The sequence below is a fragment of the Myotis myotis genome, unplaced genomic scaffold (assembly GCF_014108235.1).
Source record: "Myotis myotis isolate mMyoMyo1 unplaced genomic scaffold, mMyoMyo1.p scaffold_m19_p_3, whole genome shotgun sequence".
NCBI classification, from domain to species: domain Eukaryota; kingdom Metazoa; phylum Chordata; class Mammalia; order Chiroptera; family Vespertilionidae; genus Myotis; species Myotis myotis.
In genome coordinates this window covers 72,206,217-72,221,310 of record NW_023416335.1, presented here as the reverse complement: position 1 = coordinate 72,221,310, position 15,094 = coordinate 72,206,217, and the positions used below count along the sequence as shown (strand labels likewise).

Sequence of the window (15,094 nt, the reverse complement as noted above, 5' to 3'; positions counted from 1 at the left end):
AATGTGGAAAAACAAATAGAAGAGTCTCCTTGACAGAAAGAAAAGAGAAAAGTAAGTGAATGTTTTATTCACTTTAAAATAGTGGTGGGGGATAAATATTGCACTGATCTAAATCCTACTCTCAGGTGTCCTTTTTAACACATTCATTAACTGTGTATAAACTAGTTTTGTATAAACTAGTTCACGACTTTCTGTCAACCTGGTCTGGGAGACTCACATTACCCAGACATAATGTAGCCAGAGCCAGCTCGTCCTAAGTACAACTCAAGCACCCATAAGAAAATATGCACCAATATAAACACTGGTATCACAAACATTAGGTTTGATCAACCAAAATCAAGAAGAAAAGAAAAACTTTCGCCTGACCCGTTTGGCTCAGTGGATAGAGCATCGGCCTGCAGACTGAAGGGTCCGGGTTCGATTGCGGTCAAGGGCATGTACCTTGGTTGTGGGCACATCCCCAGTGGGGGGTGTGCAGGAGGCAGCTGATCAATGTTTCTCTCTCATCGATGTTTCTGACTCTCTATCCCTCTCCCTTCCTCTCTGTAAAAAAATCAATAAAATATATTTAAAAAATAAAAAAGAAAAACTTTCTTTTCCTTGAAGGTTAGTGTTAGCATGAAGGCAGCAAATCTATTTGCATACTAGAGGTCCAGTGCACCAAATTTGTACACGGTGGCGGGGGGGCAGGGGGGTGGTGTCTCTCAGCCCAGCCTGTACCCTCTTGCAATCTGGGACCCCTTGGGGGATGTATGACTGCCGGTTTAGGCCCAATCCGCAGGGATCCCTGTCGGATCGGGCCTAAACTGGCAGTCAGGCATCCCTCTCGCAATCTGGGACTGCTGGCTCCTAACCACTCGCATGCCTGTCTGCATCATTGCCCCTAACCACTCTGCCTACCTGCCTTATCGCCCCTAACCACTCGCCTGCCTGCCTCATCACCCCTAACCACCTCTGCCTACCTGCCTGACTGTCCCTAATGCCTCTGCCTCGGCCCCTGCCTGCCTGGGCGGCTGCCTCCACTGCAGCAGCTTTGTCCAGAAGGATGTCCAGAAGGACATCCAGAAGGTCATTTGTCTGTCCAGTCTAATTAGCATATTATGCTTTTATTATTATAGTGATTCCTAAGCCTGGTTTGTCTACTCATAGCACAAGAATCTTATCTGCAAAAATCACCAGTGATATCTACAAATAATGCTTTAAGAATTTTAAAGTAAGAAAAGGACTAAGAATATTAAACCACAATGAAGGATGAGAACTATTCTGTTAGATTAAGCATAATTAGATACAGATATGTAATGGCTCCATATATTAAATGCTAGTTCCTTTACACTTAGAAAATGGGGAAAATATGTAGGCAAGTGTGGCTTAAGAGATCCTCTTCTCTGTTCCAGAATTTTCTTACACTGTTTGGGAACTGTGAATTCACTTCCATTTGGACCAGCGGTTCACAACCTGTGGGTCGCGACCATCGGAAAACACATATAGCATATCAGATATTTACATTACGATTCATAACAGTAGCAAAATTAGTTATGAAGTAGCAACGAAAATAATTTTATGGTTGGGGGTCACCACAATATGAGGAACTGTATTAAAGGGTCGCGGCATTAGGAAGGTTGAGAACCACTGATTTGGACTATCATGTCACATCCTACTTTCAAGGTCTGTGCCACTAATTACAGAATAGTCTGACCCTCTAGCTAGTAATCAAACAAAAGTAAAATCTGTATCATTCCTTTTGGAAGAAGTTTTCTCCAATAAACTTGCTGCGAAACAGCTGAGGCAATTCATTTACCAGGAAATGGCCCCTGGACCATGTAGTACCTCTCTCATCTATGCTCTGAGTACAATGGGTGAGGGGAGGGTCTTCTAAGATGCTCCTTTGGATGGAAAGAGTAATTTCCAGAATGAAATAAGGATAAAGAGAGATCCTGCATAGGCAAAAGTGTATCTGGACAGTATATCAGGATGCTTACAGCAGGAAAGCAAAAATCCAATTTACAGCATCTTAAAGAAGAGCACGCATCACCTCACGCACGTAATGGAAGCGTCTGGAGACAGGACTGCATCAGACCAGAGCAGCAGCTCCAAGATGTCTCATCCCAAGCAAACTATACCCCCATAAACATGTTCAATGGCAGAAAAGGTGGCTTTCCTGCTCTGGATCCTTTCATGAGGGAGGGAAACCTTTCTGAGAAGCCCTGACTTTCCCTGGCCATCAGGTTGTACTGGCCAAATCTGGGTCATATGTGCATGCCCTAGGAAGTTAGGAAAATGCTAATCTGGCATTTACAGCCTCTACACATGATATTTGCTTAATAAAATTTTATTAATCTTTCCTAATTGAAGAAAGTTTTACTATTTGGCTATCTAAACTGAAACTTACTAAGGTCTTTGAAATAACCTTAACTTGATTGATTTTTTCACCCTTCTATAATCCAAGTTTATCTACGTTAGTGCTACTTTAAGAGTTAACATTTCTAAAGCATTTTCAAATAATCAACTAGGTACTAGTACTATTTTCTAAAAAGTTATATTAATGCAACTTGGCCAATGTGGCTCAGTTGGTTCGGTGTTATCCTGTGCACTGTAAGGTCGCAGGTTGGATTCCCTGTGAGGGCCCGTGTCCAGGCTGCAGGTTTAACCCCCAGTAGGGGGCATTTGGGAGGCAACAAATCAATGGTTCTCTCTCACATTGGTACTTCTCTCTCACTTTCCCTTCCTCTCTTTCTAAAATCAACAAAAACATATTTCAATATAAATTATATTAATGCTTATCCACAAAAAAAGAATCTCAAAGCAAATTCTAAGGCTAAAGTGAAAACAAAAGTATATCTGATACAAACTCCCCACATTTTCTCTAAAACAACCTATGGATGAATTTTTATTGTGTTTTTCTCAGAGAACCTATTTAAGTACTCATTAACCTAAATATACTGGCATGACAAAGTCCTTATCCTAGAGTTAATAAAATGTGTTTCTACTTCCAGAGCAAAAATAGATGACTGGTCAGCTTGAACTTTCTACAGCGTTAAACATCTGCCAAATTACTCAGAACCCTCTTAGGAGAAGCCATGATCCTCATTTACTAATTAAATGAGCCAAAGCTTTAATCACACGTTAGATAACTAATCTATTTCAATCCTGATAATCTAATTAACTAATTCTGGTAAATAAGTTCCAACCTTAGTCCAAAATGATTAGAGGATTAAAGTTTAACATCAGTGAATGCAAACTGAAAGAGGCCCACTATAATGAAGTTCAAAATGGTTTGTTCTCCATTAAAAAGTCTGTTTATAACTTGAAATTCAAGAATTAAAACACAAGATTTTCTAAACCAGTTCTAATATTGTATCTCTTGTAATTATATTAAGTGAATTCATGCTTGTTGGATTAAAATTCCCAAACAGGGTACTCTTCCCTGATTATTCTATATAAAACAGTTTTACCACCTCTACCCCAACCTTTGCTATTTCTTCCACATCACATTTCACCTATTTCATGCCTTTCTGTGTTGTCCTATGTTGCTCCATAAGATACATGATAGATTATTTTGGTGCTCTACCTCCAGTGCCTAAAATAGTGTCTGACATATAGAAACTTAATAAATGAGATGGATGAACAAATGAATGTCTTAGAAATATAGACTCACTAATAGTAAAATTGTATTTTACTGATGTACATTTACTTACATTTTTAATTATGGTATAATAATTTCAACTGCACAAACAATAAGCAAATCACAAAGAAAAAGGAAACAACAAACAATTGCTACTAACACCACTGCTACCACAGAGGCAGCCACCGGTTATAAAATCCGTTATGTTGCCTGGCTGGGTGGCTCAGATGGTTGGAGTATCATCCCATGCGCCAAAAGACAGAAGGTTAGATTCCTAGTTGGGGCATATGCAGGAGACAAGGGATCAATGTTTCTCTCACACATCTCTCTTTCTCTCAATCAATTAAATTAAAAAAAAAAAAATCCTCAGGTGAGGGTTTAAAAAAAGTCCTGGCCGGTGTGGGTCTGTTGGTTGGAGCATAGTCCCATATATGGAAAGGTTGCTGGTTCCATTCTCAGTCAAGGCACAAACCTAGGTTTCAAGTTCGATCCCTGGTGGGGGCACTTACAAAAGGCAAACCATCAATGTTCTGACATCGATGTCTCTCTCTCCCTGCCTTCCTCCCTCTAAAATCAATTTTTTTAAAAAGGAAAGAAAAATAAATAAGCGTATCCTCCAGTGAGGATCAAAAATAATAATAATAGAATGTTTTGTTTTAACCTTGGAATAAACAATTTAATTCTAACAACAAACCATGTGGATATTAGTTCCAGCTTATGAATGAGGAAATTAAGGACCAGAGAGGTACAGTAAGATGAAACAGAGAATAAATAAATTGATCTAAAACATAAGAGCTCTGGTTCCTAATGCTAATGTGTGATGTCCAAGTATCATTAAAAGACGAAGACAATATTATATTACAATAGCAGGTACAGAGCCCATCTATATAAAGAGCTGAAGTCACAGCACTCAGTGATTCCTACAACTAAATATCAGCCTGCCAGAACAGGAGACACGTTTAAAAATTAAACATCATTTGAGTCTTCCTTCAAAAAGAAATACCAGAGAGTCACTGACTGGTCTAGCAAATAAATGGAGTTAAGGTATAAGTAACTCATATTCATTTAACCTGGCCTTAAATTAAAGTATCCAGTGAGACTCCAGTATGTCATTTCTCCCTAATCCAATTCTATCTTAATTTCAGCCAAAATCATTCCTACAGTCTTTCTACTGATTGCTTCATTAGCTTCCATTTTATATTTTTCATCTAACCTATTTATTTACAATTTTTATATGACTGGTCAAGCTCAATTTTTGGTCCATGAAATAAATGTAATTGATTCTGTGTGCCAGTCATGGTTTCTTAGACATTTACTCATTACTTCCACCCACATATTTCATCTTTCTTAGAACTAATAGCCAAGTGAATGCTCAATGCTCCTTTCTATGTCTACATTTATAATCTGCTACAAGATTACTTTCTCCATAGGAAAACTCACATTAAAGATATGCCTCCAAGCCACTGTAATATATCCAGATTTAACCAGTTAGAGTAAAACAGTCTCACTGTTCTATAATACAAATATTACCTCAATTTACAAGTGACATAAAGTCAATAAACATATTAATTCACTCTTAAGAAAAGTTGTCTTACAGTAAATAAATCAACTAATCACAGTGTTTCTTAGCAATGTGAGTGGCTGAAATACAAAAGCAGTTTAAAAATTATAAGATGAGAACTACTTTTAAAGTAAACAATCTTGTAGTTCTTGTGCCTTTAATTATACATTCAAAGCCCTCTGGTTCCAGTTTCCCACAAACTTACGCACTTCATTAGACAAATGCACTGTTTTTCATACTATCACGTGTTTCAGCAGTATTTTTCCACTTGACAGTTTTACTTACTGTCTTCGAAGCAGTATTAATGTACTGCATCACCATTTCTTTTTTGATACTGAAGTCCTTTTCCCGCAATGGTGCCTTCTTATCTTCATTTAAATTCATATCTTCCTGGAAAACACAATTAAAAGCCTCATTTTAGAATCTAAGTAGAGCAGCCACTCTACATACACTATGAATGGAAAAATCAATAATTTGTGACTAAAGCAGCATTAATTGTTTTGGAATGATTTACGTGTAGTTCTGCCTGGAGAAGAGAGAGAGAAAAAGAGCTGAGGTACAGAGAAGAAAGTATTCTAGATCATCTTCAGAAGTAAAACACTTACCAAAACAGCTTTTCAAATTCACATCAGGCTAGTAAAATTACATTCACATCACTATAGATAATTAGACAGTTGAAGATATCTGCCTTTCATAAAGTCAGTAATATTTAGGATTAACAATTTCAACGTATGTGTGTGTATTTTTTACAACTGTACCTGAAGCTATCTCATACCATATTGAAAGAGCCGCTCCATGTATCATAAAAATTAAAAAGTAAATAAGCCAACCACGTTACAGACTCTGATAACTATAAGCAACTATTATCAAATACCTAGTACTGATTCCCCCAGATAAGTGAAGCATTCTATAGTTTTAATTCTCTTCTCCATCACATCTGAAATACTCATTAACTGCTTAACTTTAATCAATGTGCTAAATTATATAAAAATTACACATATAAAAAGAGGTTACCACCTAAAAATCTAACATTGATCAAGCACCATTCAAAACAAGGATTTAAGTGACCTAGATGTTGCTACAGGCCAATACCTCACTAAAAAAAAAATACAAGTCACATATATTCACATATATATAAGAATTGTTACCAGTATCTATCAATTAAGTTGCTAAAGTAAGAGGTTGTTCTGGCATAGAAAAGGAGCTTAAGACAGAAGAGGCTGAAGGAGAAGGGCAGTTCAGATTTCCTCCTGATCTTAACCTTGGGATGTTGTGATATGCAATGTAAAACACCTGAATGTATACAAATGCCATATCCACTTAGAAATGAGACCATAAAATTCAGAACGCTGGATCACCTAAGGAGCCCAGCAAGTTAAATGTCTTCCAAGTTTTAGAGGGTGCTACAGTTCATCAGACACTGTAGTTTCTGCCGTTAGCTGACTCAGTTTTTGGCTACCAAACTGTTCAAGCACTTAAGTCAAAATTCCCTTCATTGCACCTTGATATAAATATTTAGGATCTTATAAGCTGTTCCATTTGACACTCCAATAAAAGGTAGTAGTTAGTAACGTCTCTCTTGGCTGTTCTAATTAGTAATATCCTATTATGTGAATAATGGTTTGTTTCGTTTCCTTTTTTTCCCTCTAAGCCAGTGATTCTCAACAATCTTTAACACTGTTTTGGATGCATTTGGAAAATGTCTGGGCCATCTGGTTGCCACTGTGACTGAGGTGATACTACCAAGATTTGCAGGGGGAAGGTGTGCTGGACTTTCTGCAACACACGGGCTAGTCCTACATAATAAAATAAATAAATAACAACAAAAAAAGTCCTGTTTCCCAAAGACAGATAGGTGCACATACCTTAAAAAAAGAGAGAGGAGAGAGAGGTAGGGGGAGAAAAAGAGTGGAGAAGTTTTAAAAAAGAAGCCAAATCCCGCTGGGTGGCTCAGTGGTTGAGCATTGACCTATGAACCAGGAGGTCACATGCCCTGATTGCAGGCTCGGTCCCTAGTATGGGGTATGCAGGAGACCACTAATCAATGATTCTCTCTCATTGATGCTTCTCTCTCTCTTCCTCTCTGAAGTCAATAAATATACATATGTACATATATATTATATAAAAAATAATAAAATAAAAAGAGAAAGAGTGAATCATAATTATCTAAGCCTAAACTATAATTCAATGGAATTAGATGTAAACTGGAATTCATATGTAAATTGCTACATATTAAATATTTCTTATTGTGGTCTTAATATACACTGGGTTTTTCCAAGAATCGAACTACTACTTTATAAATTATAGTCTCTACAGTCATACTTTTTTAGAGTGTTTTCTTTTTTCTTCTTCTTCTTTTTTTTTTTTTAGCTTTACCAATAGTTGTGCATAGGTATTCAAGAGTGTGACTGTGTTGAACCTTCTTGAGTAGTAATGGCCCATTGTTTATATTGAAATAATATTGTTTTATTATACAGTATGGTGAGATGTTATATTGTTTTTCTAAATTGTAAGTATAGATAATATAAGCTCTCTATAAAGATTTTCACTGGAAAAGAAGGAATGGAGATGTTAGGGAATAATTATTACTAAAGGGGTGGGGGGGCCTAAGAACATTGAGAACCTGTTTTAAATTACTCAAAACTATAAAAAAAAAATTTAAAAAACTGTATGGAAAAAAAAAAATTACTCACTACTAGAGGACTGGTGCATGGATTCATGCACCGGTGGGGTCCCTCAGCCTGGCCTGAACCCTCTTGCAATCCAGGACCCCTCAGGGGATGTCGGACTGCCAGTTTTGGCCCAATCTCCACAGGCCAGGCCAAGGGACCCCACTGATGCACCAATCCGTGCACTCAGCCTCTAATATACATATAACATCTTTGGTTAATCTCTTCCCAACCTCCCCCCTCCCCCGTTCCCTCTGAGATTTATCAGTCTGTTCCATGTTTCCATGCCTGTGCGTTGAGCATCTGCTCCCTGGTGGTCAGTGTGCATCATGGCTAGTCACACATACGTTGAAACACCTACTACACTGAATAGGTATAAAATGACACTGAAGCTGTAGATTTTAAAACAGCTCTGAAATAGCAGTTTACCTCGATACAGCAATATATTGTTACATGTATACAATTCATTAAATATCTATCAAGAAAACACTGAGCAGAAAATACATAGAACACATAATTGTATAAGGCCTGGTGAGCAATTTGAATGAGGTCAAATTTATTTCAGTATTCAGAAATAAATATCTACTATTTAAAATGGAAAAAAATCTTAACAGTTGGCTATTTAACTGAATATTACCTCATTCAAAACTATAACATGAGCAGTCATCAAATCAAAGTTCAGTTTCTGTCTGTCTGAAGAGTAATTGTTTTTGTTGTTAAAGTTCTACTAATACTTTAACAACATAGATTGTAAAATAACTTTTTTTAATTTTTATTAGATTTATTGGGGTAACATTGGTTAAAATTATATAGGTTTCAGGTGTACAATTCTATAATACATCATCTGTATATTATACTGTGTGTTCACCAAATCAAGTCTCCCTCCATCATCATTTATACCCCCTTTACTCTCTTCTACCTCCCTTTACCACCCTTTTCTGTCTGGTAATCACCATCCTGTTGTCTGTGTCTGAGTTGTTGGTTGTTTGGGGTTTTGTGTTTTGTTTTGTTTTGCTTAATCCCTTCACCTTTTTCACACAACCTCCCCCAACCTTCCCCCACCTCTGACAGCTGTAAGTCTGTCCTCTGTATCTATGAGTCTGTTTCTATTTTGTTAGTTTATTTGTTCATTAGATATCACATATAACTGAAATCATATGGTACTTGTCTTTCTCTGGCTTATTTCACTTGACATAATATTCTCCAGGTCCATCTATGCTGTCACAAAAGGCAAGATTTCCTTCCTTTTTATGGCCAAGTAGTAGTCCACTGTGTAAATATACCACAACTTTTTTATCCACTCATCTACTGATGGGCACTTGGGCTGTTTCCAAATCTTAGCTATTATAAATAACACTGCAAGGAACATAGGGGTGCACATATTCTAATTAGTGTTTTGGGTTTCTTCGGACATATTCCCAAAAGTGGAATCTCTGGGCCATAAAAAATAGTTCCATTTTTAACTTTCCACAGTGGCTGCACCAATTTGAATGAATTTCTATTGGTGCAGATAAGCTAAAACTGTGACTGCCAATTTTAAACAATATTTATTTTGTATGTTTTTATTGATTTCAGAGAGAGGAAGGGAGAGGGGGAGAAAGATAGAAAAATCAATGATGAGAGAGAATTATTGACACACCTCCTACTGAGGATCGAATCCACAACCTGGAATGTGCCCTGATGGGGAATCAAACCGTGACCTCCTGGTTCATGGATTCTCAACCACCAAGCCACACCAGCCGGGCTTAACAATATTTTTAATTTTTATTCTAGTAGTCATTAGTCCTATAGTCATAATATATGTTTTCTTGTTATTTTTGCAGTTGTTTTCGACACAATGTTTAGGCCCAGTCCAAAGGTTGGTTTGCCCTGTTTTAACATTTGAAAGGTATGAGGAGTTTAGACTTACAAGGCAATTCCTCTGGGATGACAGTTCCAATTCCATTTTACAGTGGCTCGGTGAATATTATTCTTAACATATATATGTCTGTCAAATCATCACAGTGAATGCCTTAAACTTACACAACGTTTTGTGTCCGCTATATTTCAATAAAGCAGAGAAAATAAAGAGTTCAGTGTCTAGTTTGTTAAGGTTTAGCAAATGTTAGAGACATGGATTGTAGCTGTTCTTCTGTAGAAGGCCCAGCAATGTATCAGAATATAGGGACATTATACAACATGAAAGGGACCCAGTCCCCCAGGAGGAGTGTGTAGGGAATAAAAGTACATAAAGAAAAGACAGGATGGCCAGAGGCAACACTGAAAGCAAATAAAAGGACAGATAGAAGAAGAAACCTAGAAAGTAAACTGATAGAATTGGCCAGAAAGGTAAAAAATGAGGAAAAGGAAAGAAATGTCACGGTGCCCAAAGAAAAATAGGAGCCAAGACCAATGAGGCTCAGCTGGGTGGAGCACCATCCCTTACTCCAGAAGATGGTGGGTTCAATTCCTGGTCAGGATACATACCCAGGTTGCAGGTTCGATCCCTGGTTGGGATATGTGTGGGAGGCAACTGATCAATGTGTGTGTGTGTGCGTGTGTCAAATCAATAAACAAAGAAAAAAGAAAGAGAAATGCAAAGAGGGAGTTATATGTTTCAAAAAGAATCTGATGATCAGAAAGCCACTAAGAATTAGAGGAAAAAACAATTGCAAAAATTAAAAGCTGTAGGGAGAAAGCACCAGAGTAAACTACTCTTTGTAGAGAACAGACTCTGAAGGTTCAAGATAAAGGACAGGAGCTAGGAGCAAAGGACACACTAGCTTTCTACGGATAGGATGTGGATCTCAAGGAAGAAGAAGGCCTGGGCCATCTTAGAGGTACTGCATCCAAAAAGTGACCCAAGCAGAGGAATGGGGTCATGGAAGCCTGGTGCAGAAGGCCAGACAAAGGAAATGTCACCAGTGACAAGGAAACTGTAGGTAAAGCTGAGAAGGGGGGCTACGAATATACCACAGGTGCAATGAATCAGCATTTGTAATCTGTCAGGCAAAACAGACTGTGTGGATACAATTAGGTTACGAACTTTAAAATCTCCAGGGAAATTATTCCGGATTATCTGGATGTGCCCAACCTAATACATGAGTGCTTAAAAGCAGAAAACTTTCTCCAGATGGAGGCAAGAGATGCTACAGAAAGAAAAGTCAGAGATTTGAAGCATGAGATGGATTTGATATATCTGAGACATAGGGGCCCACATGAAGGATAGGAGAGAGCCTTTGGGAGCTAAAACAGCCCCCAGTGACAGCAGCAGGGAAACTGGGAGCTCAGTCTTACAACAGCAAGGAACTAGGTTCTGGCAACATGAACTTGGAAGAGGATTTTTCCCAAAGCCTCTGCAATAGGAGCCCAGGCACTAGACATCAATTTCAGCCTTATAAAACCTAGAGAAACAAGGTGAGCCGGCCTGGACTTGTGGCCATGTGAGACATACACTGGTGTTATTTTCAAGTCACCAAATCTGCAGTAATTTGTTACAGCAGCAATGAGAAGTGCAACACCCCAGAACAACAAAAAATGCCAGGTTACAAACACCGTAGGTCGGCAACTGTACTCTCGCTCTTCCTCCCCTCACCTCCAATCTAATCCTAGAGGAAACATTCAGTGTAGAGTAGAGAAAGTAATGTGCAGAAACAGAGAAAAGGCCAAACTCACAACCTCTATTGGAGACTGTAGGTGGAGCAGGCTTGAAAGGGGGAAAGAGAGATACATTTTTAGGATGAAAATTAAGTTATTTATATTGAACTAAGGTTTTTGTTACCTGAAAGTGAACAGAAAGCTCTGGGACCTGCCGGGGATTTCATCCAAGGGCAGAAAAGAATAAGCTGAGAGGGCTGATTTGAAGAGGCAATGGGTGGAAATGCACAAGTCACTTTCGACTTGTACCTACAATGTCACCTCTTTCAAAAAACCAGTTACACATATCTACAGTAAGTTCAAGAGTAACTACTGAAATCTGAGTTTTATATAGAACAATGTCCACACAACTATTTCACACAACTAGATCCATAGAGAACCCAATCTGGGCTGTAGGTAAAATTTCTTTTTTCACCAAAAGACAAATGGAAGAAAAAGCCCTTAAGAAGTAAAACTAAAAATTCATCACTACTTTTAAAAAAGCACACTGAAATTATTACCCAGAGACCAAGTAAATCAATTTCCTAAATAAGTGAAATGAGTACCCATGTTGAAGTACTACATGTACTTCACACTCATTAAGTAATCAAATCAGCACACTGTCTTTCAAAGGACTGTCTTAAGAAGGGAAAAGAGGTTCTTCAAAACAAAGTTTTTACTTCATGTAAAAATTACTTAAATACCTTTGATAATGTTAAATAAGAATTACTTTAAAGTTGCACAATGTGAAAACAAAGAATATAGACGCAAATTTTAAATGGTATGAAACCTCTATAGGCACAAATGCCAAAAAGGTTAAAGTGGCAAATTATTGCCTGTTGCTTCATCAAAATAATTTTTATTAATAAAAATACCACCAAAGCTGCAAGACAAAAATCAAACCTGATCTAAATCTTGCATCCTCCACAGAAACAGCTTTAAATTTGTCAAAAATGTGGTGCCTTGAAAAACCAGAGTAATATCAATCCATATTTAAAGAAGGAAAAAGATGTACCTCATCTTCAGAATCATCGGCAGATCTTCCCTACAATGTACTGTGATAGGATCAAGGAATCATAAAGGAAAGAACCTATTCCTCTTTTTAAAAAATATTATTTGTATTGCTTTCAGAGAGGAAAGGAAGGGGAGAGAGAGAAATATCAACGATGAGAGAGAATCACTGATCAGCTGCCTACTGCATGCCCCACATGGGGATCAAGCCCACAACCCCAGCATGTGCCCTGACGGGGAATTGAACTGTGACCTCCTGGTTCATAGGTCGACGCTCAACCACTGAGCCACACAAGTCGGGCTACTCCTCTTTTTTTCCCTAAGAAATAAATGTCTACTATGGAATGTCACTGAGATTATGTGGTTGTTTTGAGTTCCTCATTTTCATAAAAGTACTTAGTTGTGACAAACTCATTCATTAGCACGTTGGGCAGCCCTGAGAAACCAACAATGTAATATTCTGCTTAGTAAAGTGAATTTGATTGCAAAAGATCTTCTGACAACGGAGACTTAAGATTTAACAAGCAATCTGGCCCAGTTATTAAATACTTATTCTGTAAATACTTTAGAAATGTCAATAGCCATCTGCCCTGCACAGACTATTAAAATTGATACTCTCAGCAGGAGAAGGTTAAGACTAACAGAAAAACACTTCTGAAGTAATTATGTTCAGTCAGAATACCATAAACTATATTCAATACTTTCCAGGTAGTTGATGGTTTGTGATGATAAAATGTGGCCTCCACAACTGTCTAATATCAATAGCCTACTCGCTCTACTTACTCAGATGGCACCAGCAATTATGATCAAAAAGAAAAAAAAAAATGTTTATCTTAACAAGGCAGTCACACATGAACCAAAAACATACCCTTCCAGAATCTCACAGATAATTTAGTAAGTGGTTCCACATATGATACAGGGATAAGGGGAAAGAAAAAGTACTTTACCATCTTGAACCCTCACCCTAATCCTTTTGTAGTGAGATACCTTTACACAAGCCACATTAACACAAGCCTCATTAAGAGAGGCAAAGACTAACAACAACAACAAAAGTTAAGTTTTTTTGTTCTCAGCTGAAATTATATCAACTCGTGATGACAAGAGTTAGAAAGGAGGTATACAGATTTGTTTATCTAAAACCAAAATCAGCACTTCTCAAGAACTAACATAATAGGGCCGAAACCGGTTTGGCTCAGTGGATAGAGCGTCGGCCTGCGGACTGAGGGGTCCCAGGTTCGATTCCGGTCGGGGGCATGTACCTGGGCTGCGGGCACATCCCCAGTGGGAGATGTGCAGGAGGCGGCCGATCGATGTTTCTCTCCCATCGATGTTTCTAACTCTCTGTAGATGTTTCTAACTCTGTCTCTCTCCCTTCCTCTCCGTAAAAAAATCAATAAAATATATTTTTAAAAAAATAAAAAAAAAAAAAAGAACTAACATAATAGGTAAGATGTTCCCGAGCCTAGGCTCCATACAAAGCAATACTAATAAAACGTATGTTCAACAATGAAAAGTTAGGAATCTCTAATTCAAATTAAAAATCCCTTGAAGACACAAACTAGGCAGTCTTTCCTTCTGGGGTCTTCTGAAAGTTCAGGAGCAACACTGAACACAAATATTTGTTGATGAAAAGAAAATAAGGCAATATAATGGCGAGTACACCTGCTGATTCTGGCTGAACATTTTATCAAATTCCAAGCACATGTTACATGTTAACCTAAATAGGTGAATGCAATAATTTCCCCCTAAACTAAATAAGGCTGTCAAAACCAATAGGTGAAATTGACATATACAAAGTAAATCATCATGCTGAAACAATATACAACTCCTCAGAATAGCATACAGTCATTTCATAATCTGTCACAAATAATAATCCAGTCTAATTTTCCCAACCTTTCACTGCCACCCCCCAATCATGAGCTATTTGAAACCTATGTCTGTCTTTGCTCACTGCTATTTCCCCAAAACAAAAGAATGCCCTTCCCTCTGTATCTTAATCCTGTCCTGAGTTAAGACTTTTCTCTAATCCACTTTTCTCTGCTAAATTTCCCCTAAACTACTATGATTTCCTTTCCATTTTGGTTTCTCCTGAAGCTAATGAGGTAGCTCAAAAACGAAAGTAGTTTGTTTTTATTCTGAACTTATAGGTAACTTAATCAGTTAATACTACCTTCTAGCCCTGACTGGTTTGGCTCAGTAAATAGAGTGTTAGCCTGTGGACTGAAGGGTCCCAGGTTCGATTCCGGTCAAGGGCATGTACCTTGGTTACGGGCACATTCCCAGTGGGGAGTGTGCAGGAGGCAGCTAATCAAGGTCTCTCTCTCTCATTGGTGTTTCTAGCTCTCTATCCCTCTCCCTTCCTCTCTGTAAAAATATCAATAAAATATATTTAAAAAAAAAAAATACTACCTTTTAGCAGTTTTTACTCATTTAATTTTTCAATTGTTTGTTTTGAATCCTAAGAGATAAGCAACTTGTGAGTAGAAACTATATATGTAAATAATCTATTTATATAAATTAGCATTCATTTGTGGTAAATGATTTGATTTGAATATACTTAACATATGTGGGTTGTTGGTCAAATGAGTTCAACCAGCTTGAAAGCCAGGAGTTGAG

General features: G+C 37.7%; 1 protein-coding gene across 1 annotated transcript in view; it reads right to left on the bottom strand.

Moving 5' to 3' along the window:
* The window catches only part of DIAPH3 (diaphanous related formin 3), a 558,347-nt gene that overhangs the window by 487,217 nt on the left and 56,036 nt on the right, over positions 1-15,094 (bottom strand). The window contains exon 4 of the mRNA XM_036299517.1: positions 5,469-5,573. Coding sequence (XP_036155410.1) covers positions 5,469-5,573 — 105 coding nt within the window. The remainder of the gene's footprint in view (positions 1-5,468; positions 5,574-15,094) is intronic.